The 27,704-nt window shown below is 53.6% G+C and overlaps 2 protein-coding genes across 2 annotated transcripts; one reads left to right on the top strand and one right to left on the bottom strand.

Moving 5' to 3' along the window:
- The first annotated feature begins 137 nt into the window (after positions 1 to 137).
- Positions 138 to 10,030, top strand: PALM3 (paralemmin 3). The gene is made up of 9 exons (XM_054716852.1): positions 138 to 178; positions 2,651 to 2,699; positions 3,784 to 3,864; positions 4,429 to 4,568; positions 4,722 to 4,806; positions 7,692 to 7,737; positions 7,852 to 8,787; positions 8,887 to 9,112; positions 9,278 to 10,030. The coding sequence occupies exons 1-9, from the start codon at positions 138 to 140 to the stop codon at positions 9,798 to 9,800; spliced, it is 2,127 nt and encodes a 708-aa protein (XP_054572827.1). The 3' UTR covers positions 9,801 to 10,030.
- Positions 10,031 to 10,619: 589 nt separating this feature from the next.
- Positions 10,620 to 27,159, bottom strand: IL27RA (interleukin 27 receptor subunit alpha). Its single transcript, XM_054717358.1, is given in 15 exon segments — positions 10,620 to 10,731; positions 10,734 to 10,892; positions 11,016 to 11,109; positions 11,261 to 11,354; positions 11,727 to 11,852; positions 14,444 to 14,602; positions 14,675 to 14,776; positions 16,240 to 16,428; positions 16,525 to 16,708; positions 18,409 to 18,482; positions 18,584 to 18,743; positions 20,807 to 20,964; positions 21,049 to 21,206; positions 26,421 to 26,538; positions 26,995 to 27,159. Coding segments are annotated over 15 exon segments (1,881 nt in total). The 5' UTR covers positions 27,071 to 27,159; the 3' UTR covers positions 10,620 to 10,701.
- Positions 27,160 to 27,704: the final 545 nt, after the last annotated feature.

Below are 27,704 nucleotides of genomic sequence, written 5' to 3'. Positions count from 1 at the left end.
CCCGGTGCCTGACCGCAGCCCCCCCCACTCCTGCCAGCCAAGTCACAGCCTCCATCCAGGGCACCTTCAGGCAGGCAAGCAGGTAGTGAGTCCTGATCTTGGACATCTGAGACCAGAACGTGGGCTTCTGGGCAGAGATGGCCCTGCAGAGCCAGGTGTGGTCTCCGGCCACACCCATGTAAGTGTCCAGGGTCAGGGGGGCAGGTGGGCAGGGCCTGGGAGGGGCTCATGGGGGACGCTGACCTTTCCATTGGGGTGAGAGCCCCAGATGGCCTCTCCTGAGAAGTCCAGGGGAAGTGGAGGGATGCCAGCAGCCAACCTCAAAGGCTCTCCGATGACCCCCTCCCCAGAGAGTTGGGTGGGAGAAGTGAACCTCCACCCCCATTTTTTGGGGGATTTTCTGCTTGTAGGCTTCAAGCCCAAAGTCCAGCCTGGGGGTGGGGCTATGACTGGGATGGGGGCGGGGTGGGAATGACCGGGCTCCTACTGCCCCCTTTTGCCTCTAGGAACACCCCTCAGTGTCTATGGTGGGAGGAAATGTTTGAAATCCAACAGAAAAAGTTAATAGCTCCTAAACTGGGAAAGATGATGGCAAAATTGACATGATCACCTGCTTTATGAAATGGCCACCAACTGTTCCTGGTGGCAACAGGCCACAGCTATGAACGCTGTTCTTGTAGAGTTAGAGATAAACAATATCAAATGCACGTACACAGTATTTTAATATTTGAAGTGCGAGGGCCTTTTAAAGGAGGAGGGTGAAGGGGCTCCAGAGGTTTGTAAAAAATTCTGGAAAATGGGCTCCCCCCAGGGACCCCAATTTGGTTTCCTCACTCTTTTGGGTCCCCCATTGCATTATTCACCAACTACAAACCTGGTTGCCTAGCAACGGGAACCCGATCCCCCCCAGCAAGGAAGAGGCCAAGCGATTACATCTTGGGGGTGGGACAGCAGAGGGGGGACTTCAGCCCTTCCCTAGGGGCAAACCTATTTAGTAGAGGGTCTGGCCTTCCTGCAAACCATGACTTCAACCCCCTGCCCCAACTGAAATCACAGGCCCCCAGGCTGATCTCTGGCCTCCTGGCTGCTAAGACAGGGTGCCTGGACCCTCCTCTCTCCCCCAGGGTTCCTAGTGCTTGGGGCCTGAGAGCTTCCAGTTCCAATCCTGACGCAGTGACCTTGGGCAAGTCTTGTTGCCACTTCTTAGAGCCTCAGTTTCCCCATCCATAAAATGGGGACAAGAATACTACTTACCTCCTAGGATCTTTGGGAGGATCCAAGGAATTATATAGGTAAAGCATTTCACGGCACCTGGCACGTGGTATGCACTAGGTAATGGTTGAGTGATTTTATTCTCAGTTGGAATGTCAACTCAGCAAAGAGTCAACTACAGTGTCTCAAGCTCAGGGCAGAGGGGGGAGGGAGAGGTGGCCGTGACAGCCTATTGGAAGCACAGAGCACTTAGAGCACTATATACAGTCAGTGCTAGATATGTGCTGAGATGATAGCTGCATGGTGTGACCAGAGAGGATCTGGAAGGCCTTGAGTTTGGGCAAGGAGGCTAACACTCACCCAGTAGTGTTAGTGCTCAAATCAATCCATGTTGGAGGGCTTGCCCTGTGAGTGCCCTGGGCTAAGTGTCCAGAACAACGGGCGGATGTATCCTTCTAGAGACTGGCCTGCGAAGCACCTGCACATCGTTAGCGCTCAATGTATGTCCATGATGGTAGGCTGGCTCAGCGGTGACTGTCTCCTAAGGGCCCTGCAGCACCACAGTCAGTTTCCAGTTTCCAGACGGGGCCAGGGGCGGCCCGGGAGGCTGCGAATCGGGACCCTGGGATGCTGCAAGGAGGACACCGATGACAGTATCTCAGGTTAAACCGTAAATAGCATATCCTCCTCCCCTCCTTTCAGCTCAGAGTCCAGGGCTAAGCAGCATGACTCGATGACCCTTGCCCCCTGGGGGTGGGGGTTGGCAGGTGGAGAAGGCAGCTCTGGAGTTACCATGGCAATGGTGAGTGTCCACAGTGGTGGGATGGACACTTCTCTCCCCAGACTCCCTCCCCCCCCGCCGCCTTTCCCCCCAGAGCTTAAGGGATCCTGGGTAGGAGCCAAAGTCCAGAGAGGGTGTGGAATCTGAAAGAGACACAGCACTTTGGAGGTCTGGAGGGATTCGAGAGTTTCTGTAGGATGGACTGGAAATGGTTATTATAATTCAGCATAAGCATTATCAGTTGTGGGAATTATTAAAGGTGTTATGAATAATAAACTATGCTACTGTTTTTGGAGCACTATGTTTTCCCCTGCATGGATACTTCCTTGTTAGGGTATCTCTCTGCAAGGTCAGGGTCAAGCTATCCAGGTCCATGTTACAGATGAGGAAACTGAGGCTCAGAGAGGTGATGTCAGACCTAGGAAGGGCTTTAGCTCAACCTGTCATGGTCTCTGCTGCTGCCTCCTCACAGGACTCCTACCGCTCCTTTGCCCCAACTCCTCCCACGTGCAAAGGGGAAGGAGAAGAAATGCTGGGCTCTGGTTGTTTTCCAAGCAGCTCAGGGATCCTGGGTTAGAGAGGGTCATTCAAGAGGTCAGCCTGCTGAAGGTGGGGCCCTGGGAGACCCCCTCCGACGCCCCTGCCCCCTCCCCACAGACCCATGGCCGAGAGCTCCCTCTACCGGCAGCGACTAGAGGTCATCGCGGTAAGTGACGCCCTCGGGAGAGCCCGGCCCAGCGCCCTGGACAACCCCAATCTCAGGCTTCTTTCTCGCCTCCCTTCTACCCCCCGGGAGCTGGCCTAGCGCTGTGAAGTTGGGGAGCAGCACCCTCAGCTCCAGCCCCCCTGCCTGGGACGCCCCATCTAAATCCTCAGGTCTCCACTCCCTAGTTCCCCTGTCTGGTCACCTCCACCCTCAAATTGGTGAGGCTACAACCCTGCACTTCCAGAGTCTGCATCATCCGATGCTCCATTTTTGAACCCCGATATCCCAAACATCCCATGTGTAAACCCCATTTCTCAGACCCGCATCTCACTAACTGCCATCTCTCTCATCCCTCATCTCTGGATCCTCATCTCTCTGCACCCCCATATCTAAAGGTTCATTTCTTTGGACCCCAACCCTCTAGCCCCACATATGTAACCTCATCTTTCTGAACCCCCACCTCACTAACTCCCATCTCTTTGTCCTTCACCTCTGCATCCCATCTCTCTGTCCACTTCTGTACCTCCATCTCTCTGGACCCCATCTCCACAGCCCAGTCTCACTGAACCCCCATGACTATGCCTCCCTCCCATCCCGGGGAGCTGGACTAGCGCGGTGAAGTGGGGAAGCAGCTTCTGCCCTGCCTGGGGTGCCCCACCTAGATCCTCAGGCCCCTCCGCTCCCCACTCCTCCGAACCCTCATCTCATTAGCCCCCTTCCTTTGATCCCCTTATCTGGACCTCCATCCCTGAACCCCGTCTCTCAGTCCCACATCTCGGAACCCCACAGCTCAGTCTCCCCTCCAGATTTCCATTCCAAGGTTCGCCCCGCCCCCTATCACAGACCCCGATTCCTGGAGGGCCAGGCTTCCGCAGAATCCGGGCGCGGCAGGCCACGCCCCTCCCGCCCCGCCCTCGCCGCTGCTGAGTCAGCGCCTCCGCAGCCCCCTCCCCGCCCCGGCCCGACGGCCGCCCCGCCGCCCCGCAGCCCCGGGAGCCCCCGCTGAGTCCCGCGGAGGAGGGAGGGCAGAAGGGGAGGAGGTGGTCCCACCCGGCCGGCGGGCAGCTCCATCCTCTGTGCGCAGGAGAAGCGGCGGCTGCAGGAAGAGATCCGTGCGGCGCGCGGGGAGCTGGAGGAGGAGAAACTCCGCGTGGAGCGGCTCAAGGTTGGTGGGTGGCGAGTGGGGACGCCTGCCCAGCCTGGGCCAGGAAGTGTATGTGTGGGTGCCTGTGAGAGTCGGTGCGCGGGACCATAGGAGCCTCTGTCTAATTTTGGGGGTGCAGTTGGGGCACAGGTTCCAGCTTTGGGGGCGGCTGTCTTGTCCTGTGTGTGAGAATAGGTGATAGTGGTGATGGGGACATTCGTGACACCTTTGGGAAGAGTATGGGGACAGTGAAAGTGTCCAACTTTGCGGTAGGGAGGAGCCAGAAGAGACTTTGATTTCACCTTTGGGGATATTTGTCCCATTCTGGAAGGGTTCGGGAGGATGATGGGTGCTTTTTCCAGCCTGGGGAAGCTATGGGCTGGTAATGGGGTGTCTCACCCATTAGTAGTGTTGAGGGGGCAATGAGGGCATGTATCCAGTGTGAGGAGAAATGTCTGTCCCATCTGAGTCATTGTGGGGCTATGAGAAATCTGCCCAGCCTGGGGTTGGGAGGGGGGGGCGGGGAGGACCCTACACAGGGGAGGGAAGTCCATATGGCCAGCTGGAGCCCCTTTCCATGCCCAGAGAAAGTCTCTTCGGGAGCGGTGGCTCATGGACGGGGCCGAGGGACCCGAGGGACCGGAGGAAGCTACCTTGCAGGACCCCGAGACCCCCGAGGGCCAAGCGCAGGACCGCATCCGGAACCTGGAAGACAGCTTGTTCACGTGAGTGGGGTCCCTCCCTGCCTGCCGCCTTGGCCCCAGACTGGCTAGGCCAGGACCCTGGGTCCACTCCCAGGAGGTGGCAAATTGAGACTGGGGGTGGGAGGGACCCATTGAACCCGGAGACTTGGCTCCCAGCAACCCCCTTTCTTCCAGACTCCAGTCTCAGCTGCAGCTGTTGCAAAGTGCATCCACAGGTGCCCAGCACAAGCCCTCTGGCAGGCCCACCTGGCGCAGACAGGTGAGGAAGAGCAGATGGTTGGGGCGGGGGTGTGGCCACAGGGCTCCAAGCAGAACCTCTGCAAGTACAGTTTAGAAGCTTGGTCCTCTACTGCTTTGTTCTTGGGCAAGCCGTTTTCCTTATCCAGGCCTCCGTTTCCCTGCCTCCGAAAAGGGAACATCAGCACACACTGGAAGAGGTATGAGGGAGGGTCCACAAGGTCTCAGCTTAGCACTGGGAACAGGCCCCACAGAATGTTTTGATGTGTAGTTTCTCTTATGGTCCGAATGAGCAAGGCGGGCAGAACATGTGGAGGAGTGCTCATGGAATCCAGTCTCAGAGGGGGGAACAGGTCACCATGAGATGCGCTTAGGATGTGAGGCATCTACACAGGTTTGGGGTGTTTTGTTTGTTTTCATTGTGGTAATGCCTTCATTAAGACAGCATCCGCATGCTCTGCACAGGATTTTGAAAGCCAGGATACTTTACAGGAACACCTGGCGGTCTGGGTTATCCTCAAGTCCAAAGGTCCTGCCACATTGGTGCCTGTGGCCACAGTGAGGTGTGGGCTTTCCATAGTGTCCACCTCTCCCTCATGTCTTCCCTTAGCTCCCAAGTGCCTGTCATAAGACAGAGGAGAAGATCTGTTAATCAGCATGGGGAGCACTTGTTAGATTTTTGTGTGTGGTTATACACACACACACACACACACACACACACACACATACATTAGAGGCCCAGTGCACGAAATTTGTGCACAGGTGGGGTCTCTAGCCCTGGCCGGCCATCAGGGCCGATCGGGGCCAGGTGGATCAGGGCCGGGCCGGAGAGGAGGCAACAGTTGCCAGGCCAGGTGTGGAAGGAACGGACGCTGGACACCACCACCGCCATCGTCTGCATCCCGCCACTGCGCGGTTCCCCACCTCCCCCCTTCCTCCTTCCCTTGCTGCCACACCACGACTGTGGCAGGTGGGCTGCGGGCAGATTGGCGCCTGCCAGCCAGAGGGAGGCATGGGGCATGGGAGGTTGGCCACTGGCCCCGAGGAGGGAGCTGGCCCTCGGCCCCCCTAGGAAGGGGGCCCCGAGGAGGGACCACAGGAGGTTGGCTGGCCTGCGGGGATGGGGAGGGAGGGACTGCAGGAGGTTGGCCAGCCAGGGGAGGTTGGCTGTGGGAGTGCACTGACCACCAGGGGGCAGCTCCTGCATTGAGCATCTTCCCCCTGGTGGTCAGTGCGCATCATAGCGACCTGTCGTTCCAGTCATTCTGGTCGCTTAGGCTTTTATATATATATAGAGAGAGATAAGCCAGAACTTTCTTGCCAGAGATGCAAAAGGCATGTGTCCTCGCTGAAGGGAGCTCACAGTCCAGATGAGGACATGGGGTGCAAAGAGTCTGTGAGTGGGGAGCCCTGGGCACAAAGGAGCTCAGAGGACGCACCTTAGTGAGGTTGAAGATTCAGGGAAGGCTTCCCGGAGGCAATTACATTTATGCTGAATGTGGGTGAGGGCCAGGCAGGAGGGGAGAGGGAGTTCCAGGCAGAGGACAGACGGCGTGGAGGCAGGGAAGAGACTGGGGTCAGAGAACGGTGAGGAGATCCACGGAGCTTGGCCTAGGCTTTTTGCATGGCTGCCGCAGCTCTCCTCCCTGAGCCCATCTTCCTCTCTCCTCCTTCTCCACTCCATTCCAGCCGTGCCGACCCTCTGTTCTGTTCCTCGAACGTGCCTACCTTATTGCCGCTCAGGGCCTTTGCATTTGCTGTTCCCTCCGCCTGGAATGCCCTTCCCCACCTCTTGACTCAAGGCTGGCTCTTCTCATCTTTCAAGTCTCTGTTTAATGTCATGTCTTCCCAGAAGCCCTCCTGCATCTTATACCTACAGAAAAGGAGGCCCCCATCCCCTCCCAGGCACTCCTTAACCTCTCATCCTGCTTTTCTTTTTCCTGCCAAAGTCCTCACTCCCTGGCATTATATGTTTATTTATTTGTATTTATGACCTGCCTGCTCCCGTGGGAATGTATTTTTATTGATTTCAGAGAGGAAGGGAGAGGGAAATAGAGATAGAAACATCAATGATGAGAGAGAATCATGGATTGGCTGCCTTATGCATGCCTCCACTGGGGATCCAGCCTGCAATCCAGGCGTGTGCCCTGACCGGGAATTGGACCGTGACCTCCTGGTTCATAGGTCGATGCTCAACCACTGAGTTACGCTGGCCGGGCTGGAATGTATTTTTTTTTTCCTCCTGAAGTCACTGTCTCCCCAACAGTGACATCACTGGCGAGCCAGACTGCTCCGGGCCACACAGTGAAGGAACAGGCATGCTGGGGCAGGGCCATGTGGGCAGCTGGAAATTTGTCACCAGCCCTGGGGCCAACCCCTATCAGCAGCCAAAGCTTCTGGAAGATGACTGGCTCCCTCAGGTGCCTTGGAAACCAGAGGAAAGGTCATCAAAGTGCCCATCATCTCTTATTTTACGGATAGGAAAACAGAGGCCCAGAGGTGACCGTGCCTCTTCCAAGGTTATAGCAAGTGAGGGGCAGATTCAGGGAGGGACTCAGCCCTCCAGTGTCCCAGCACAGTGCTCTGCCCTCCAAACGTGTTTGGAATGTATGTTCTAATAGCAAATGGCTTAAGTGTCCCTTATGGCAATCTCAGTAGCGGCCAATACAGTAGGTGCCCAGTGTAGAGTATTAGCTGCGTGACACAGTATTAAGCACCTACTGTGTACAAGGCACTGGAGCAGAGGGCAATAAGACGGATGAGGAAGGCTGAGATGCAGTAGACCGTTTGGTACTGAAGGTAATGGGGAGCCATTGAGGCTGTTTGAGCAGGGAAGGGGTACTGGCATGCAGGAGGCCAGAAGTGAAGGCATGGGATGGCCTGACCTTGTCTCTGTTATCCCTGCAGGGTCATCGTCCACTCTCCCAGCCCACTGTGGAGGCAGGTACTGAAGGTGGGTATTTTTGCCCCTAGGTCTGGGGGTCCCAAGAGGAGGGACCTGCATCTGGGTGGCCTGAATCTCACCCTGTCACCTTCCCTCTCTTCTATCTTCCCCTGACTTCCTCAGGTCAGACTGATCTGAACAAGAGAGCCTCTTTGCCAGCAGAACCAGTGGGCACATCCCTGGAGTCCCTGGCTGAGCCCAGAGATGAGGCTGTTGGGGTTCTGCCAGCCCTGAGGCAGGTCCCTGGGGCAGCAGGGGTCGCCTCAGAAGCCAATGGCCCCTGCCCCAGACCCAGCCCCCCTCTGGAACAGGCGCACAATCAGGGGGTGACAGCAGCGTATGGGGGGGTGGGTGAGGCCAAAGGAGGGGGTGTGGTAAAGGTGGTATGGGAAGGGCTGAGGGCTACAGAGGACTGTGCCAGGCGGGCCACGGGCCCAGAGCTGGAGGCTAAGGTCGAGGAGATGGTGCTGGAGGCCATTGGGGACAGGCTGGAAGCCAGCCGTCCAGAGCTCCCGTCCTGGGTGAAGGAGGACAGGGGTGTCGTGGAGGTGGTCTGGGAAGGGGTGGGCGGCACAGAGGGCAGTGACTCTGAGGCTTCAGGGGAGGCTGGCAGGGGCCCACAGACTGTGCAGACCAGCTCCCCGAGGCTCCAGGAGGAACTAGAGGGAGCAGCTTCTGGAAAAGGGGAAGGGCCCCCCAGGGGCAGCCCTGATGGCTTTAGGCAGGGGGGTTCGGGGGGAGAGGAGGGATCCTTTATTTGGGTGGAGAGAGTGACCCTCAGCGAGGAATGGGAGGAACTTCTGGTGGAAGGCTTGGAAGGGCCAAGGACACTAGGGAAGGAGGGAGGAGATGAGAGTCCTTTGGGGGTGGGGAGGTTGGGAGGCGAGGAAACCTGGGAAGTGGAGAGGAGACAAGCAGAGGAATCACTGGGCACATGGAAGAAAGGAAGTGAGGAAAAGGCAGAGGAAAAGGCAGGGGCAGAGTGGGAAGGAATAGAGATGTCGCTGGTGGTGGAGAAGAAGGGACGGGAGGAACCCTTGAAGCCAGAGAGGAGAGGAGGTGAGGGAACGGTGGAGACAGAGAGGGGAGGCGATGAGGAAGCTTTGTCAGCAGAAAGTGAGGGAACTAAGGGACCTTTGAGGGCAGAGAGGGAAAGAGGTGAGGAGCCATTGGGAACAGGACAGAGTGGAGGTGAGGAAAAGCTGGAGGCAGAGAAGGAAGTTGAGGAGCCATTGGGAGTAGAAAGCAAGGCAGTTGAGGGATCATTGAGGCCTGAGAAGGAAAGAGGTGAGGAAAAGCTCGGGGCGGAGGAGAAGGAGGTTGAGGAAGCACTGGTTGTAGAGGAGAAAGGAGATGAAGGAAAGCTAGAGGCGACTGAAGAACCATTGACGACAGAGAGGAAGGAGGGTGAGGGATCACCAACAGTAGAGAGAACAGGAGATGAGGAGCCACGGGATGAAGAGAAAGAAGGAGATGAGGAATCACTGAAGGCAGAGAGAACAGGAGGTGAGGAGACACTGGAGTCAGAGAGAACAGGAGGTGAGGAGACACTGGAGGCAGAGAGAACAGGAGGTGAGGAGACACTGGAGGCAGAGAGAACAGGAGGTGAGGAGACACTGGAGGCAGATAAGAGCCAAGAGGTCAAGGAAGATGCGAGTCCAGAAGCGCAGAGAAAGTCTGGAATTGGAGGAGAATGTCAGGCAGAGGCGGTGAGTGAGGCAGGGGCTTCCCTGGGGGCCAAGGAAGAGCTAAGGCCAGAGGAGGAAGGACCACAGCAGTCCCAGGAGAAGCAGGAAGGCTCGCTGGAGGAGGAAGCAGTGAAGCCTCAAACCCCTGCTGAGGGCCAGGAACCCGCAGGGGATGCCACACCCCTCCTGGCAGAGACCCCAGCTCCTGAGCAGCCCACCGAGTGCCAGCCACTGCTTCCGGTGGAGGAGCCGAAGGCCAACCCCAGTGCCCACCCCGTGCCCACCTATGCACCTGCCCAGCAGCCCGAGCCATCTGCTCCTCCTGAGGGTGAAGAGGCAAGTGGCCCTAAGCAAAAGACGTGCCAGTGTTGTGCGGTGATGTGAGTCCATGCCCTCCACCCCACGCCTCGCTCTTCTCACAGCTACCTCGGCCTCTTGGCATCCAGCAGAGGGTTCCCAGGCACAGACAGGGCATATGGGACTGGCCATGGCATCTGGGAGCCTGCTGGCCCACACCTAAACCTCCACCTGGGCTTCTGGACCCCTTGCCCACTGCCTGTGACCCTGGCTCCCTTCTCTGACTAAACCTTTATACTTGAAAATAAAATATTAAAGCATTGGGACAGCTTGAATGTGTGTGTTTTTGGCACAGAACCACCTTACCATCTCCTGGTGGGAAATTGAGGGCTTCATTTGGCTAGAATCAACTGATTGTGAGTCAGTGAATGTACAGGTGCAGCTGCTGTGACAAAAGACCTCAAGCTACAGTAACTATAAAAACGTAAGTTTATTTCTGATCCATGCAGTCACTTGGGGACTCAAGTTCCTTCCATTTTCTTGTCCTCACCCTTCTCTTGGGTCTGGCTGAAGCTAAATTATGGGCATGTTGATGTTTTTCCAGCTCATGGAAAAGGAAAGAGAATTTGGAGGAGCTCCATCGAGTCCCAGCTTTGGCACAAGTCATTTCTGCTCACCTTCCATTGGTGAGAACTCCGTGCACGGCCACACCTAGCAGCAAGGGAGGCTGTGAGTGCACTTGGTTACAGTTCTGTTACAGCAGCAGGACAGATTTGGGGAGGTGGCTGCCACTCTGGATTTCGTATCTCCTCCTTTGTTCCCTCAGCCATCGGTACATTCCCTCCAGGGCCGGGCCTTCTCTGTAGGAGTCCTTCGATCTCACTCAGCTCTTTCTGCCTGGGTATCCTTAGGCAAGTGGCTCAGCCTCTCTGAGCCTCAGTGTCTTCAGCTGTCAAATGAGCACCCCGTCTCCTGGCCTGGGGTCAGTTCAGGCCAGAACCTGGGGCCTGGGCGCCGTGAGCCCAGAAGGCCCAGCTCCTCAGGTGTGGGCAGGAAGTGTTTCTCATACCCAGAATCAAGCCGGGAGGAGGTCTGGGGGCGCTCTATAACTGGTAGCGGCTCCATCTCTTCCACTTCCAGGATGGGCAAGTCTCCAGGGGGCTGGGCCTGGGGTACCTCCTGGGAAGAGAGGAGGCTGAGATTATGGGCCCCATTTTCCCTCAATGCTCCCACCCGCTCCCCACTGTCCCAGCATCCCCCAACCTTCTGGAGGTTCCTGACAAGCCAGTCTTTTTTGCTCACCTCTACGTGGGGCTGGCTGAAATTGCTATTGGCAGGATCGGGGATGTCCTCCCAGACCCAACGGGGGAGTATCTTGTGCCACAGGTGGAGGCACCTGGCAAGCAGGTAAGAGTCAGGGAAGGGAATCCAGAGAATACCCATGCCCAGGTTGCAGGGTCTAGGAATAACTTCCTCACCCTGGAAGGTCAGCTATTGCCCAGCTGCCCTTCCCACTTGGCAGAGACCCACATGTCTGACTGCCTCACCTTTCAGGGATGGCTAGCCTCATGCCACAGCCCATCAGGAGCAAGCCCCACAGGAGAAGGACACCTGGCAGAATTTTCAGCTTTAGGGTGTTATCTGGGGGAGAGGGGCAGAAGAACAGTTAGATACCAGGAGCAGGGAGAGGTCAGTGAAGGCTCATTGATGTGCAGGCTTGCGTGAGGGAGGCAGAAAATGAGTAGGGGTAAGGGGGGAGGAAAATCTTGGGGTGGGAGTGGGCTTGTGAAACAGAGCAATCATCGGTAAGAGGTCCAGGTTAGGGGTGGGTGACATGGTTAGACACACATTGCCTGATAACCCACAGCAGTATTTAGCAGAATCAAAATGCATCATCAATAGCGACCCCCCTAAGTCAAAAGGTTGCCCAGTCCTTAAAGCCCAGAGAATCATTCCATATCCCCTTCAAATGAGGCAGGCCCCCTCCTACAGCAGTGCCACCCCAGCCCGTACCTGGCAGGTGAAGCCGGAGGCTGGGACCAGGTGGGCCCTGTCCTGCGATGGTGGATGCCGTCATCCACAGCTCACAGGGACCCGAGGGGAGGTTGGGCAGGGTGGTTTTCTGGGTGCTGCCACTCACTGAAGGACAAACCCAGAAAAGGTGGGAAGTCAGTCAAGTCCTGCCTCAGGACCTTTGTATGTGCTTTTTCTCTTTCTGCAACATTCTCCCTCCATCCCCCCCCAACACAGCTCCCACCTTCAGGTCTTTGCACAAATGTTGCCTCCTCAGGGAAGGCCTTCCCTGACTCCATCGCATATAAAATTGCACCTCCTTCATACTGTACCCAGCACATCTCACCATCTGACACACTGGTTAGATACTATTTACTTTGCCTATGCCTGTGTGTCCTCCATTAGAAAGTTAGAGTCCAACAAGAGCCATAATCCCAGTACATGGATCAGCCTGACACACAGCAAGCACTAAGAAAATAATATAGATTTGAATAAACGAGTATCATATCTCTTACCTACACAGAACCCAGTGGAGGAAGGCTCCTTAGACCCAGGGTAGACATTTAGAACTCCCTAAGCTATTTTTGTTTACTTTTTTACTGAATTGCTCTTTTTTGTTTTTAAGCCAAAAGAGGAAGTAGCTTTTTGGTTTGTTATAGAATTATAGGAGACATGAACAGGGATCAAGTTATACTGCCAAAGAAAGATGTCCAAACAAAGTCATCAGGTGAAAAAAAGAAAGTTGCAAAACATCACAGTCATAAGATTCATGGGCCAAACTATAACTAATAAAAGGGTAATATGCTAATTAGACCAGACATCCTTCTGGACAAAGCCATGGTGGCAGGGGCCGAGGCAGAGGCAGTTAGGGGTGATCAGGCCAGCAGGGAAGAGCAATTAGGGGTAGTCAGGCCAGCAGGGGAGAGCAGTTAGGGGTGATCAGGCCAGCAGGCAGGGGCGGTTAGGGGTGATCAGGCGACCAGGCAGGCAGGCAGTTGGACATCCCCTGAGGGGTCCCGGGTTGGAGAGGGTGCAGGCCTGGCTGAGGGAACCCCCCATGCACAAATTTCATGCACCGGGCCTCTAGTCCTATATAATAAAAGCCTAATATGCAAATCAACTGAACGGCAGAATGACTGGTAGAACAACTGGTCACTATGATGTGCACTGATCACCAGGGGGCAGATGCTCAATGCAGGAGCTGCCCCCAGCCCACAGGCTCCAGGCCAGCCAAGGAAGGTGCCAGCGGGGGTCCCTGATCGCCCCACCAGTTGCCCCACAGAGGAAGGCGACCAGCAGCGGCAGTGGGGGGCGGGGCTGGTGAGCGGGCAGTGCTAGGCTGGCCAAGGTGGGTGCCAGCGGGGGCCCCTCTGATTGCCCCGCTGGTCACCCCATAGATCGGCCCTGATTGCCAGCCAGGCCTAGGGACCCTATCCATGCACAAATTTCGTGCACCAGGCCTCTAGTAGCCCTATAACATGGTCCTCTTTTAATAATAATGACAATATACATGTATGTATATTTAATAATATATATATAATTTTTAACCTAATGACCTATATATATATATATATATATATATATATGTTTGCAAGATACAATCGTGGCAAAGTAATTATGTTAAAAAATAGGCATTATCAATTAGGAACAAATGTGAAGTACTAATGTGTTTAGGGGTGAAATGATACCAAAGACTCTAGAAAAAAAAGTGTGTGTGTGTGTGGGGGGGTGGCGGTTAATTGAAACAAGATTGGCAAAATGGAGGTAATTACTAAAGCTGGGTGGTGGATACACGAGGGTTTGTTATCTTCTCCCTACTTTTCTTTTTTTGATATTTTTAAATTGATTTTCAGAGAGGAAGGGAGAGGGAGAGATAGAAACATCCATGATACAAGAGAACCATGGATCAACTGCCTCCTGTACGCCCCCTAAGGGGGATCGAGCCCACAACCTGGGCATGTGCCCTGACCGGGAATCGAACCTGTGACCTCCTGGTTCATAGGTCAATGCTCAACCACTGAGCCACGCCAGCCGGGCCCTACTTTTGTATGTGCTTGAAATTTTCTATAATAAAAATGTTAAAAATCTTCAAAACACCAACTCCTATGTATGTTAACATACACATGAAAAAACCTGGAAGCTGTGTTGTCATATCAGTGAAATGATGAAAATGCTGATATTCTTGATGATGTGTGTCAGCTTTTGTAACAAGCACAGATAGTTTTTGTAATTAGAAAAAAAGTGTAATATATTTTTTAAGAAGGAATTTGTGTCCAGAGTAAAAATGTAGCCTATACCCAAAAGTATGAAAAAGCAATAAAAATCATATGTAATCCTACAATCCCGTTGACACTGAGGGAAATTTATCTTCACATTTCTGCCTCAGCTTTGCTCAATGCTGGTTTATTTTACAAAAATGGAACCCTCCCAGAGTTTTGAACCCTTTTATCTTTTTCACTTAATAAAATATGACAGGCATCTTTCAATGTCAATAAATATAGATTGGAGTCTTTATTTTTAATGGCCAAATGACAGTCCATTACTTTGAGAGCCACCAGGGTTATTGTCCACTAGGGAACAGATGACATCATGTGTTCTCTCAGGGACTGAGAGGGAACCACAGGGGCCCATCTGAGGACAAGGGGTGAGGTAAACTGATGGGTGGGCCTTGTGGGGTCTGGGAGCAGGGGCAGGAGGCAGGAGGCAGGAAAGCTCACCATTCATGCAGACAGAAGGCCTGGTCCCACTCTGCGCACACAAGGTGTAGTGGGTGAGATGGCCCCGAAGTTGGTGCCTTGGGACCTCTCCCCACGCTATGGCGGGGGTCCCTGGGGGAGCATCCTGGAGTCTCCAAAGCGCTGGTCCCACTAACGGTGCTGGGGACAAAGCCAGTGGGTCAAGGTTTGCCAGGGTTCCAGGACCCTCCATCTCCCAGCCCCATTGCTTACCTAGTTCCTCTCGGAACGTCCAGACTGAGGGGGCAGGGTACAAGCCCCCAGGAGAGACCGCTGTCACTGTGATTCGGTAGGGGACCCCTTTTTCGAAATTCTCTGTGGGAAAGTGGGGAGGGGCAAAGTCCAGTTTGAATTGGCTCCTCCTCCCCCACATATGTCCTTCCTGTGGGTCTCCAGAAGGACACGCAGAGAACAAGATCCGAGTGTAAGTCATTTGTCTGGGAAGTATTCCCAGAAAACACCCAGAGGGCCAGCGGGGAAGAGAAATAGGGAAAAAAAAGCAGCTAGTCAACTGTGCGCCTGAAAACAAGTTCCTGATGTGGGTCACGGAGGTTCACTCCCGCTGGTGACCTCTGGGAGGCAGCAGAGAGCACGCGCCTGAGACCCATCTCGTTGGAGGAGGGAGCTGGGTATTTATCCACCAACCCTTTATTTGTCAATGGTCAGGGCTGCACCTGAAGCCGCTTAACTCCCTGCCCTTCCAGCCTTCCACCCAGCAGGTTTCAGGGACCAGAAACTGGCCTCAGGCCAGGAAATGCTGGAGGCTGGAGGTGGTCAAACACTGGGCTAGGATGGGGGCCCTGACACCGCCCATCACCGGTAAGTGAGGTTCCTAAAGTCCCTCCTCAAAACTACTGCTGCTGCATGGCCTTCCCAAACTGGGAATTTTCCAGAATTGAGGCTCCTCTTCTTTTGGCCATATATACTTATGGGCCTCAGGACTCTCCTACATTTCTCACTCAACACCTTCTCATGCTCTTCCAAGTTCTTAACCTGAAGGAAGGCCTCCCCAGTATCAAGCCCCGGCTCAGAACTCATTGCTGGCCCAAGACCCGAGCATTTGACAGTCTCCTGGACAACTCCACTTGGATGAGCCTCAGATGCAAACATGTCAAATGGGTCCCCAAAATTCTGCTCTAAGACTTCTCCAACCAGAACCTGCCTGCTTCTCTGTGCTCCTCAGTCCCCACCTGGTCCAGCCATCATCATCTCTGGCCTGGACTAGTACAGTTCCTTCTCTCAGCTTCCCCCTTCCCCCCACCCCCAACCCAGTATGTTCCTCCCACCACATCAGCCAGAGGGTGCCTGTGAGCACCTGAGTCAGGGCACCTCCCTCCTCTGTTCAAAATCCTCTGTGGCTCTCCCCTCACTCAGACAAAAAAGGCAAAATTCTCCCTGTGGTCCATATGGCCCTGCACCCTCGGCCCATTACCTCCCACTATCTCCTATTACCTCCCTGCCTTCACCTCCTCCCACTCTCCCCCTCACTCATTCCACTCCTGCCACACCGCCCTCCTTACTGACTCTAACACGTCAGATAGATCCCTACCTCATGGCCTTTACACGGTCTATTCCCTCTTGCCTTTTCCTCAGCCATCCTCATGGCTCCCTTTCTCACCTCCTTTAGGCCTTAGCTCAAGTATCTAGAATAGATGCTGGCACACAGTGGGTGGTCAATGAATTAATGATACTTAAGCATAACACTCTTTCCTGCATCCCCATCCATCAGTCTGCTCTCCGACAGCTGGGAAGGGAGGCCAGGTGTAGCGGGGCCTCACCTGGCAACAGAGCACTGAGGTTCCCAGGGGGAAGCCGGACCCAGTTGAGGTTCTCCAGGGGTTCCCCGTCTCGAGCCCAGTCCACCACATGCTCCTGTGGCTCCCCGGACCCTTGCTGCCAAGTCACCAGCAGCTCTGTGCTCCCAGCAATGCTGCTGACCACCACATCACGAGGGGCAGAGTCAGAACCTAAAGGGTAGGGAAAAGAAGTCTCAGCTGCCCATTCAGGAGGCCCCCTCCTGGCACTTCCAGGGCACTGAGCGGAGGAAATTCACAGCCTCTTACCCAAGCAGACCAGAGAAAGGTTGGTGCGGTGCTCCCAGCTTGTGGCATTGATGGCGGACACTGCAACCCACTCCGCTTGGGTTGGGATGGAGGAGCTACAGCAGGGAATCTCCTGGGGGATCGGGTCCTGACCTTTAGCCTGGAACCAGACTCTATAGCTCGCCTGCACACAGTGCCCGGGGGGCTGGGGGATAGGGGAAAGAAGGGGTTAATATCTCCCATTTAGCAGACACCTGTTGGGTGTCTCAGTGAGGTCACCTGACAAGCCAATTAGTGAAAGATTTTTGTTTGCTCCACTTTACAGATGAGGAAACTGAGTCTCAGCGGGGCTTAACAGTAGAGGTGGGATTAGAATACAGTTCCAGCCCGGCTGGTGTGGCTCAGTAGTTGAGTGTTGACCTATGAACCAGGAGGTCAGGGTTAGATTTCCAGTCAGGGCACATGCCTGGGTTGCGGGCTCAATCCCCACTAGGGTGCATGCAGGAGGCAGCTAATCAATGATTCTCTCTCATCATTGATGTTTCTATCTCTCTATCCCTTTCACTTCCTCTCGCTCTAAAAAAATCAATAAAAACATATTTTGGGGGAAAAGAAGAGTAAATGCTCAATAAATTTTTGTTGTTGTTAATCCTCTCCTAAGGACATTTTTTCCATTGATATTTTTCAGAGAGAGTAGAAGGGAGGGGGAAGGGAAGGAGAAAGAAACATCTATGTGAGAGAGACACATCCATTGATTGCTTCTGGCACATGCTGACACTCTAACCACTGAGCACCGCTGGCCAGAATTCAATAAATATTTGTTTAAAAGAAGATAGGGCCTTGTTGTTTTGTACTTTGCTATGTTTGCTGTGAGCCAGGGCCTACCAATACCTGGAAAATAGTAGGTACTCAACAGATTTGGATCAATGAGGACTGTTGTACCCATGTCTGTTACCTCATATTGTCCTTTTGATATTAGCATCCGAGCCCTTAGCACACTGCTATATTTTGTGGAGCTAAGCCTCGTCTTGCTTCCAAACCTTCGTACTGTCTCCCCTGTCTAGAACACATGCTCCCATTTTCTTTTCTTTTTTAAAAAAATATATTTTTATTGATTTTTTACAGAGAGGAAGGGAGAGGGACAGAGAGCCAGAAACATCGATGAGAGAGAAACATCGACCAGCTGCCTCCTGCACACCTCCCACTGGGGATGTGCCCGCAACCAAGGCACATGCCCTGACCAGAATCGAACCCGGGACCCCGCAGTCCACAGGCCGACGCTCTATCCACTGAGCCAAACCAGTTTCGGCCCATTTTCTTTCTTTCTTTCTTTTTTTTTTTAAATATATTTTTATTGATTTCAGAGAGGAAGGGAGAGATAGAAACATCAATGATGAGAGGGAATCATTGATTGGCTGCCTCCTGCACGCCCCCTACTGGGGACCGAGCCCACAACCCAGGCATGTGCTCTTTTTTTTTTTTAATATATTTTATTGATTTTTTACAGAGAGAAAGGGAGAGGGAGAGAGAGTTAGAAACATCAATGAGAGAGAAACATCGATCAGCTGCCTCCTGCACACCTCCTACTGGGGATGTGCCCGCAACCAAGGTACATGCCCTTGACCGGAATCGAACCTGGGACCTTTCAGTCCGCAGGTCGACACTCTATACACTGAGCCAAACTGGCTAGGGCGCATGCTCCCATTTTCATGTCTCAGCTCAGAGGTCCCAGATGATGCAGGCATGCTCTGGGCCCTGCCCTGGGGCAGGACTTCCCTGATCATTACCCTTCTTGAAGCCTTGAAGCAAACTCGTGAGGGCAGTGACCTCTGTCTTGTTTACATCACTGTTATTTGGGGGTTTCCTGACACATGCTGAGAACTATAACTGGTCCCCACAACTCACCTTCCACAGAAGCAGGGATTTCTGTCCATCTTGTGTCCCACAGAGGTCCCCCGATATCCAAACATCTTTTGGAGCTGACAAGGATGAGGAAGGGGCACAAATGAAAGGGGCATGAATAGACAGACTTCCAGGACGGGGGACAAAGGTCCTGGGGGGTGAGCCAGGAGACCCTTACCAGAGGGCAGTGTCTGGAAGGGCAGAATGGGGCTCCACTCGCCCCACAGGTCCTCTTCTTTCTCCATTCGGCAGCGGCCAGACACCTCGTAGCCAGTGGCTAGTTCTAGGTCCTGGATCTCAATGGGGGTCAGGGGTATGGATTTCAGTTCTGGTTCCAGCTGGGGAGAGAAGGACAGAGCAACCAGGCCGAGGGCTGAGTAGACAGTAATTGATCTTATATATGATCAGGGTGGCAACTATCCTGCTTTGCCTGGGACCGAGAGGGTTCCCAAGACATTGGACTTTTGTTTTTAAAATTGGCTCCTGCGCTGGCTGGTGTGGCTCAGTTGGCTGGGCCTTGTCCTGTGTACGGAAAGGTTGCAGGTTTGATTCTGGGCAGGGCACAGGCCCGGGTTGCAGCAGGGCTCGAAGCCCCATAGGGGCCATGCAGGAGGTAACTAACTGATCGATGTTACACTCTCACACCTCTCTCTCTCTCTCTCTCTCTCTCTCTCTCTCTCTCTCTCTCTCTCTCTCTCCCCCTTCATCTCTCTCTCCAAATCAATAAACTATTCTTTAAAAAAAAGTGTCAAAAAAAAAAAGAAAAAGAAAAAAAAAAAATAAAAAAAAGTGTCAGGTATAGCAATAGATGGTAAATTTTATTGTTATCCCCATCTTACAGGTTAGGAATAGTGAGGTTCAGAGAGAGAGGAAGTGACTTGCCCAAGGTCACAGAGCTGGTGAGTGCTGGAGCTGACTCGTACCCAGGCAGTCAGACTCCAAAGTCTGCATTGCTCTGAATCGTATGAATAATCAAAGTGACAGCTCTGCTCGACACTGTGTTTCGCATCAAAAGCTGAGGCTGAGATAGTTGTTTACCCCTAAGATCCATTCTCCCGCTCTTCCTTTGGAAATACAACCTCCTAGTAGTAGCTGGGAGCATGGCTATGAAGAATAAATACTACATATCCCAGCCTCCTTTTCAGTGAGGTGAGACCACGTGACTATTTCTGGCCAATGAGATAGGCACAAAAACGACAAGCATCTTCTGGGGTGTGCTCTTATAGTGCATGGATGGGTCCCCCGACTTCTTCTGGGCTCCATTGTCCTGGAGCTGTTTTCCACTTTCTTCCCATGTGAGCTTGGGAAAATTGCTTAGCTCCTCTGAGGTTCAGCTTTCCCAATTATAAACTAGAGATCTTAAAAGTATCTGCTATGTGGGAAGATTGGAAGGTATTATCAATATAATCCATGCTGGTCCAGCTGGTGTGGCAGTGTGGCTCAGTGGTTGAGTGTCAAACTATGAACCAGGAGGTCACAGTTCAATAAAAATATTTTTAAAATAAAAAAAAAAATAACGCATGCTACTTGCTTAGCCTAGGAACTGATGCTCGGCATGTCAGCTGCTTTTATTCCTTTTTTAAAAATATATTTTTTTTCTTATTTCAGAGAGGAAGGGAGAGGGAGAGAGATATAGAAACATCAATGATGAGAGAGAATCATTGATCGGCTGCCTCCTGCACGCCCCCTACTGGGGATCAAGTCCACAACCCAGGCATGTGCCCTGATTGGGAATCGAACCGGGACCTCCTGGTTCACAGGTCGACGCTCAACCACTGAGCCATGCCGGCTGGGCTATTAATTCTTTTTTTTTTTTTTTATATATATTTTATTGATTTTTTACAGAGAGGAAGAGAGAGGGATAGAGAGTTAGAAACATCGATGAGAGAGAAACATCAATCAGCTGCCTCTTGCACACCCCCCACCGGGGATGTGCCCGCAACCAAAGCACATGCCCTCGACCGGAATCGAACCTGGGACCTTTCAGTCCGCAGGCCGACGCTCTATCCACTGAGCCAAACCGGTTTCGGCTATTAATTCTTTCTGAGTGTTGACTGAGAACCAGGCACTGCTCTTCATCTGTACAATGATGCTAAGTGCTCTTGTTCTTATTTTAAGGTTAACATAGGCTACTTGAGTACTTTTATTCATTCATAAAAATGCTACAAGACGTTTATTTTTTCTCAGAAATTCCAAGTGGAATTTGGATTGAGACTGCATGGAATTTATAGATTTTTTTTGGAGGGGGTGTATTCTTTTAGTTGAAGAATAGACATGTACAGGTCTTTGGTGTGGGGTGCAGACAGACTGCAGGCGCGGGTGAGGAATGCGCTCTGGGCTTGGTCTCTGATTTGGGGCTAATGCCCTGAATAGGGTTGGGGGAAAGCACTTGGACACTCACCAGGGTCCAGGCTGTCTGCTGGCATCGTCGGTAGTGGAACTGGCAGACCAGGACCTTATGGGGTGGCCACGGAGGTGGGGCCCATCGGACAGTGGCCTCCAGGGGGTCATCCTCTGACAAGTCCACGTCAGGGTCCAGTTGGGGGGCTTCTGGCTTCACTGAGGAGGGGGAGACAGGGTGCACTGAGTCGGGCTTCAGGACCACCCACCCCTCAGATAGCAACCTGCCCTCCTGCCCGTTACTTTGTGTCTCCAGGTTCACGAAGACTGGGGGCCAGAGAGGCTGGCCCGCCACGGCCGCCCAGACAAGGAGTTCGTCAGATGTGGTGAGCTGTTCCCGGGGGATGGTCACCCAGCTCTGCCCGGTAGGCACTGCCACAGTCCAGGTTCTGTTGGAATGACTGTGAGAAGAGATGGGGGAGAATGGGGGGCGGGTGTACATAGGGCTGGGCCCGAGCCATAACAACAACTGCTCTGTTTGGGTTCAAAATCCCAACCCTCCTGTTTTAGAGTTGTGTGACCTAGATAAGCAACTTAACTTCTCTGTGCCTCAGTTTCCTTATCTATAAAACGAGGGCACCTGCTGAAAGGGCTGAATAGAGAAGGGGAACCAATGTGATAATAAGTGGAATGCGTTTAGAACACCATTTGGGTGCATAATACATGTTTGTTTGTTGTTGTTTTTAAATATATTTTACTGATTTTTTACAGAGAGGAAGAGAGAGGGATAGAGAGTTAGAAACATCGATGAGAGAGAAACATCAATCAGCTGCCTCTTGCACACCCCCTACTGGGGATGTGCCTGCAACCAAGGTACATGCCCTTGACCAGAATCGAACCTGGGACCTTTCAGTCTGAAGGCCGACGTTCTATCCACTGAGCCAAACTGGTTTCGGCATGCATAATACATGTTATGTGAACATTGGTTATTGTATTTATTGAGCACCTAATACACACACACACACACACACACACACACACACACACACATTAGAGGCCTGGTGCACAATATTCGTGCACTCGGGGAGGGGAGTCCCTCAGGCCGGCCTGCGCCCTCTCACAGTCTGGGAGCCCTTGGGGGATGTCCCTCAGTCGGACATCCTTAGCACTGCCTCTGCCGCTGCACTCACCAGCCGTGAGCCTGGCTTCTGGCGCACTGACCACCAGGGGGCAGCTCCTGCATTGAGCATCTTCCCCCTGGTGGTCAGTGTGCATCATAGCAACCAGTTGTTCCCCTGTTCGGTCAGTTTGCATATTAGCATTTATTATATAGGATATGCACACTTAAGTCTATGCAACTATTCAGTCAGCAAATAAATATTGTGCCAAGCCCTGTTGTAGAAACAGGATAGGACTATGATCAAAGCAGGCAAGAACTTGCTTTTGGAGCTGGTGTCCAGTGGGGTTGGCAGATGAGAAACAAATATATAATTGATGGTGGTATCCTATCTAATAATAGACAAATATGCAAATTGACCATACCTCCGACACACCCACAAGCCACGCCCATCATCCAATCAGAGCAAGTATGCAAATTAACCCAAACCAAGATGGCTACAGCCACAGAGAGCAAGGTTTCCTAGGTAACAGAGGAAGCCAAGCTTTCCACCTGCCCTGGCCAGGCCTAAGCCTCCACTCAAGCTACAAAGTTTCAATTACAGAAGGTAAACAAATTCAAACAAATGGCGGCAGAATGGAGCTTGAGAGAGCAGGCCAGGGTTGCCGCCGGCAACAGGGGAAGCAAAGCTTTCCGCACACCCTGGCTGGGCCCACCCGCTTAAGGCAACAAAGTTTCAATTATAACCCCAACAGAAATGGCTACCGGCCTCGGAGGGAGCCCCAGGCTTGGCTCCGCTCCAGGCTACAAAGTTTCAATTGTAGAAGGAAAATAAATTCCAGATACCAGGGCCTCCACTTGCATTGCCAGGGGGCGTGGCCTGCCTGCAAACCACCATAGGCCCCTAGCTCAGGCCGCCCCACACCCCAAGGGAACCCCCACCTGATCCGGGACACCCTTCAGGGCAAACCAGCTGGCCCCCACCCCTGTACCAGGTCTCTATCCTATCTAATAAAAGAGTAATATGCAAATTGATCATCACTGCAACACACAATATGTCTGCCCCCCATGTGGTCAAAGATCCTGCCCCCATGTGGACACAAGATGGCCACCACAAGATGGCCAGCAGGAGAGGGCAGTTGGGAGGCACCCGGCCTGCAAGGGAGGGCAGTTGAGAAGGACCAGGCCTGCAAGGGATGGCAGTTGGAGGTGATCAACCCTGCAGGAGAGGGCAGTTAGGGGTGACCAGGCCGGCAGAGGAGGGAAGTTGGGGGCAAACAGGCTGGCAGCAGAGTGGTTAGGGGTGATCAGGCTGGCAGGCAGAAGCGGTTAGGGGCAATCAGGAAGGCAGGCAGGCAAGCAGTTGGGAGCCAGCAGTCCTGGATTGTGAGAGGGATGTCTGACTGCCCGTTTAGGCCAATCCCGGGATCGGGCCTAAACGGGCAGTCAGACATCCCTCGAGGGGTCCCAGATTGGAGAGGGTACAGGGTGGGCTGAGGGACAACCCCCCTCCATGCACGAATTTCATGCACCGGGCCTCTAGTGAACAATATAAAGAATAATCCAGAAGGGTGAAGAGGATGCACTGTGTTGACTGGGTGAGGACTGACTGCTATATTAGGGAGGTAGTAGGGAAGATCTCTCAGACAAGGAAACATTTGAATAAGTGCCTGAAGGATGGGGTGGAGCTATGCAGTACCTGTGGAAGAATATTTTAGGAAGAGAGAACGGCTAGTGCAAAGGCCCTGGGGTCAACGGCATGGTGTGTTTGAGGGAGAGTAAGGAGGAGGCCCATGTGGCTGGAGTGGAGTGACTCAGAGGGTGGGGCGGTGAGGACAGGAAGGTGACAAGGTGATTGTGCAGGTCCTGGTAGGCCACAAGGACTGGTTTGTATCCTGAGTGAGGTAGGAGCCCTGAAAGGCTGTGAGCAGAGGAGGAAGATGCCCTGATTGCAATGTTCACAGGTGTCCTCTGGAGCAGCGGTCGCCAACCGGTGGTCTGTGGACCACTGGTCGTCTGTGAGGTCCGAAAGGTTGGTGACTGCTGCTCTGGAGGCTATGGCAGAGAAGAGACTGTAGGGTTGAGGGTGGAAACCAGAGCACGGGGAGGAGGTGACTGCACTGTCTAAGCCAGCAATGATGGGAGCTGAGGCTGAGTGGGTGCTGGAGTGGGGAAAGCCAGATTCTGAATAACATTGAAGGTGGGGTGGGCAAGGCTTGCTCATAGGTCAGATGTGGGTGAGAAAGAGGAGCTGAGGAAGTTCCCAAGCACTGGATTTCAAAGGCTCAAAACAAGGCCTGCATAAACAACAACAACAAAAACACAAGTGCTGGGGAAGATGTGGAGAAACTGGGGTCCTCCTACTTCACTGGTGGGAACATGAAAGGTTGCAGCTGCCCTGGCCAGTGATCTCAGTGGTTAGAGCATTGGCCCAAGCACTAAAGGGTCTCGGGTTTGATTGAACCTGAGTTGCAGGTTCAATCCCCGACCTCGGATGGGGTGTGTTAGGGAGGCAACCAATCGATATATCTCTCTCACATTAATGTTTCTCTCTCTCTCTCTCCCTCCCTCCCTTCCAGTCTCTCTAAAACCAATGGAAAAAATATCCACAGGTGAGGATTAACAACAACAACAAAAAGTTAAACAGAGAATTGCCATATGGCTCAGCAACTCCACTCCTATACATACACCCCCGAGAATGGAAAACAGGGACTCAATAACTTGTACACACATGTTCATAGTAGCACTAGTCACAGTCACCAAAAGGTGGAAGCAACCCAAATGTCCATCAACAGAGGGATGGATGAACCAAACGTGGCCCATCCATGCAACGGAATATGACTCAGCCATAAAGAGGAAGGAAGCTACCAGGCGACGGGCCCTGAAAACATTATGCTCAGAGAAAGAAGCCAGACACGGAAGACACATTGTGTACGAGTCCACTGATATGAAATGTCCAGAACCCGCAAACCCATAGAGACAGAAGGCAGACTGGTGGCTGCCAGGGCCTGGAGGGGGAATGGGGAGTGACGGCTATTGGAAATGGAACTTCCTTTGGGGGTGATGGCAATGTTTTGGAACTAGATAAAATGGTGGGAGCACAACATTGTGAACATACCAAAGCCACCGAATTGTTCACTTTAAAATGGTAAATATTATATTATTTTAATTTCACCTCATTACAAAAAGGGAAGGACTTGCTCTGACTCCCCCAAGCTCTACCACTGAAAATTAGGCCCCACTTCTGGAGATGGGTGGTGGTGATGTTTGCATAGCAAGGTGCACTTACTTAATGCCACTGACCTGTACACTTTAAAATGGTTGAGGCCTAGCCGGTTTGGCTCAGTGGATAGAGCGTCGGCCTGCGGACCAAAGGGTCCCAGGTTCGATTCTGGTCAAGGGCACATGCCTGGGTAGTGGGCTCGATCCCCAGTAGGGGTGTGCAGGAGGCAGCCAATCAATGATTCTCTCTCACCTTTGATGTTTCCATCTCTCTCTTCCTCTCCCTTCCTCTCTGAAATCAATAAAAATATATTTTAAAAAATAGTTGAGACGCCCAGACGGTGTGGCTCAGTGGTTGAGCATTGGCCTATGAACTAGGAGATCAGGATTAGATTCCCAGTTGGGGCACATGCCCAGGTTGGGAATTGTGGGTTTGATCCCCAGCAGGGGGCCTTCAGGAGGCAGCCAGTAGGTGATTCTCTCACCACATTGATGTTTCTATCTCTCCCTCTCCCTTCCTCTTTGAAATCAATTAAAATATATATATTTGAAAAAATGGTAAGTTTTATATGTGTCGTTTACCTCCATTAAAAAACACTCATAGTGGCCTTGTGAGTCTCAGCTGGCTCATCCCATGCACCAAAAAGTTGCGGGTTGGATTCCTGGTGAAGGCACATACCCAGGTTTCAGGCTTGATCCCCAGTTGGGGGCGGGGGTGTAGGAGGTAGCCTATTGGTGTTCTGCTCTCACATTGATTTTTTTTCCCTCTCTCTCCTTCTTCCTCTCTCTCTCAAAATCAATTTTAAAAGACTTAAAAAAAAAAAAAAAAGCAGCAGCTCCTTTTGCCCTTTGTGCACTTAGCCAACCCTGAAATGACTGCGTTTCCAGGTGCGAGTCATCTTGAAGGCAGGGAGTCGCCCCTGGGCCTGGGAGGACCAGGCTTGCTGTTTGTCTCTCACTGCTGCAGCCCCAGCTCCCGGCCCAGTGGTCTCTGCATATGCTCAGAGGCGGTAAGTGGCCACACAGCAGCTGGAACAGCTTATAACCACTCAGCATCTTCTCTCTGCCAGGTGTCTCCCTCATGGGATCCTCAGAGCCAGCCCTGGGCGGCCGGGGTCATTCATGAGGGCCATTGGATAGAGGAGCACAGGGCTCTCAGAGAGGGAAAGGGACGGGTTCGGGGTCCTGCAGCACGGAGAGGAGGGAACCTGGATTTACTGAGAGCTGGGGAGGACTGGGGGCAGGACTCCTGGGTCCTCTCAGCTGGAGAATGCGGGCACCTGGGCGGCCACCCCTCCAAAGTCTCAGTTTCCCCAAGCCACCCCACTGTACTCACTACTTCTGGCTCTGGAGGTGCAGCGTGGAGGGTGCTCCCAGGTCCCCAAGAGGCTCCCAGGAGCAGTTCAAGTCGCCTAAGGGCCCAACACCATAGCACCGCAGGGGCCCAGGGCTGCCTGCAAGAGGGCGAGGGTCCCAGGGAATGGGGGTCAATGCCCCCAGCCTCCTCACTGCCCAGAACCCGACTTCCCCCAGTTCTGACCATCCTGGAGGGTTGTGGGGTCCCTTTCGGAAGTGAGCAGCAGGAAGGGGGCGCTGGGCACCTCCACCCAGGCTTTGGGCATAACTCCTCCCCTCCCTCTACCAGCCACATCCTGTTACCACCCCAAGAGCTCCCACTCCCACCCCCACCCCACCCCCACCCCCACCCCCACCCCCACCCTGGCGCTGACTTCCATCCCCTGCCTCGTGTTCCCCACTCCTTTCTGCGCCCCGTCCCTGCCCAGGGGCGAGCAGAGTGGGGTCCGGACCTCTGTCATTCATTCCACGAACTTGGGGTTCGCCCTGGAGAGTTGGTGCTTTAAGGCTGAGCGCGCGGTGGAGCGCCCACACGAGCTCGGCCCAGAACTCACCCTGGGGACTTGTCCGCGGGAACAGCAGCCACAGCAGAGGCAGCAGCCGGCAGGGCGCGGCCCAGGCCCCCCTCATGGCGTCCCCTGGCCTCCCGGTCCCGCCGGGCCCGACGGGGCCCCGGGCAGCCGCGTTGCTCTGCGGGCCCAGAGCCCCAGCGGCGACGGGAAGCGGGGCCACCCCTCCCAGCCGCCTCCGCACCTTGCGCTCTGGTCCCCGCCCCTTCCCCAAGGCGGAAAGTCCCCGGGGGAGGGAGAGTGGGGAGGCGACCTGGGGCGTCCGGGGGAGAGGGCTGAGGACTCGGCCTAACTCCCCTGAAAATGAGCGCCCCTCCCCCCAACCCCCACCACCACAACAAACACACACACACACACACACACACACACACACACACACACACGCTGCGGAGTCCTTTGCAACTTTTATTATTGCGGTTGGAGAAGGTTCTGATCTGTCCGCTGTGAATGTATGAGGTTTGCCTACACAGGTACTCAGCATTGGCCCTGGTCCCCGCAGCTGCCCAGTCCCCCGGCCTAGTAGCAGAATATGGTGAGGTCTCTCAAGGTGCAACCCGTTTCGCAGCACCTGCCAAGGAGGCTACCCCCACTTGGGTTTTCTCGGGTGCCCCGCAGAGATCCATAGAGAGCCTGGGGGGGCTTGGTCAGGACCAGCCAGTCGCTGGAGCCTACTGCCTCTTCCAGCTGGCTGTCTG

The sequence above is a fragment of the Eptesicus fuscus genome, chromosome 6, assembly GCF_027574615.1.
Source record: "Eptesicus fuscus isolate TK198812 chromosome 6, DD_ASM_mEF_20220401, whole genome shotgun sequence".
NCBI classification, from domain to species: Eukaryota; Metazoa; Chordata; class Mammalia; order Chiroptera; family Vespertilionidae; genus Eptesicus; species Eptesicus fuscus.
The sequence above is the reverse complement of the archived record's forward strand: the minus strand, read 5'-3'. Positions and strand labels throughout refer to the sequence as shown.